General features: G+C 25.1%; 1 protein-coding gene across 1 annotated transcript; it reads right to left on the reverse strand.

Moving 5' to 3' along the window:
• Positions 1 to 12: 12 nt before the first annotated feature.
• Positions 13 to 475, reverse strand: EIN_351800 (hypothetical protein; the record flags this gene model as incomplete). Its single annotated transcript, XM_004255651.1, is given in 2 exon segments — positions 13 to 434; positions 454 to 475. 2 exon segments carry the CDS (start codon positions 473 to 475, stop codon positions 13 to 15), a joined length of 444 nt encoding a protein of 147 aa, XP_004255699.1.
• Between the last annotated feature and the right edge of the window lie 1,493 nt (positions 476 to 1,968).

A 1,968-nucleotide genomic window follows, 5' to 3' on the forward strand; every position in this document is an offset into this window, starting at 1 on the left:
CGATTTTAATAGTCACCCAATTTGTCGTTTTAACCAAAACAATTTCGAGTTGGAACAATCAGAAAATGCGCCTGAATCTATTCCCTCGACATTTTCTAATATTTCAATTTGCGGGAGTGAGCTACACCCAGAAAAACACGACTCCCCAATATTTATTAAATACTGTGGTAATTCAACTTCACTAAGTTTTGAACACCCACAAAATGTCGTGTTTTCTAGTTTTGTAATAAACTTGGGTAACACTATTTGTTCAAGTGAGGAACACCAATTGAATGCGTCTTTCCCGATGAAAATGACATTATGGGGTATAGAAATGTTCGAGATGTTACAACATCCATAAAAGCATGCGGCACCAAGACGAGTTACTGTTGAACAAAGAGAAACAGATGAAAGAGCAAAACATCCACGAAAACACCCATCACTAATCGAAGTCACTAGAGGTGGAATCGAGACAATTTCTTTGGAATAATACCATTCACTACGTATTCAACAAATGAATATGTAACATGTTCTGGTAATGCGTTTGGAAGACTGGAATGTATAACTTTATAATGGACAATTTTTTGAAAGAAAGCTTTTTCTGGGAAAAAATCATCACAAGGAGAATATAAATGAATTGTTTCTACATTTGAAAATAACGCTAAATTATTTTCTGAAACAGAAATTGGGTAAAATGGAAATTTTTTGTAAAGTTATAATACTTTTTACACACCATTTCCAAATTCAAAAAGTCGTTTGAAGTTTTAAAGTACTTCGCAACAATTAAAATATGAAAACATTCAATATGTATCATCGTTTGAAATCTTAGTTTATTTTTTAAAAATACTGATTATAATTTATAATATTTTTAGATGAAAAAAGATTACGAATTTATTTTGAAACTTTGAAAAACTGGTCGAAAACTCAAGTTTAAATATAAAAATAACACAAAAAACAACAAACGTATATACAGTAATAACATACCACTAAATTTGATTGGTTCGGATTGGACTTTTGAATGTTTCAATGTTGATGGTATTACAATACTATTCGGTGGTGCATCGATCTATGATCACTATTTTTGTATGTGTAAAAGCGTAATAATTCAATTCAATGTAAATCATTTTCTAGAGATTGTTTTAAAAAATTAAAAATTGTAATATATTATTTAATTTAATATCACATCAATAAATTGTTGTTAATTTTGTTGGCAGCATTCTGATTTGTGTTTATTATAATATCATTGAATGTTACATAATATTATAAAACGAAAAATTTCACATTATAGTTTATTATAATTGATTAAAATAATTTAATCCAAAATACAAAGAGATTTCAAAAAATAATATCTCTTAAATGAGTAGAGTCAGTCTAACAGCGTTGTCTGTTCCCCAAACGTTGTCTTTTTGACAAAAAATAATTGATTTTTGTTTCAAAAAAACGGGAATTAAATAAAAAAGAAAAAAATTAGGAAAAATATTAAAACTACAATTTTGGGGTTTTTCAAAAAAATTCCCGAAATATTCCATTTATAATGGTCTAAAAATCGGCAGACAACTTTACAAACAAGACAACGTTTAGCAAATAACTCTAGATTATTTAAACTTAATTAATGATAAGGTTGAATTCGTTATAAAACAGTAATTATAATTAATTGGCTAAAATTGCCCAATAAAATATACAATAATTTGAAAAAAAACAGATAAAAAAATAAATAAAAATATAAAATTGAATTTTTAAACTCAATTGTTTATGTATTAAAAAAAATAAATAAAATATATTGATTTTTTGAATAAATTTTTAAAATATTAATAATATATTAAAATTAATATTGTTATAGATAAAATATTATATTTTAAAATTTATATTAATGTTAAAATTTTCATCTTTACTATTGCTGTGTTTGTATTTTTTTCTTACTTTTTACTCATATTTTCTCTTAAACATTAATTTTGATTGTTTTTTAATTGAATTCAATTTTTTTGTTGA

Source organism: Entamoeba invadens (assembly GCF_000330505.1).
Source record: "Entamoeba invadens IP1 unplaced genomic scaffold scaff_1105074725705, whole genome shotgun sequence".
NCBI lineage: Eukaryota > Evosea > Mastigamoebida > Endamoebidae > Entamoeba > Entamoeba invadens.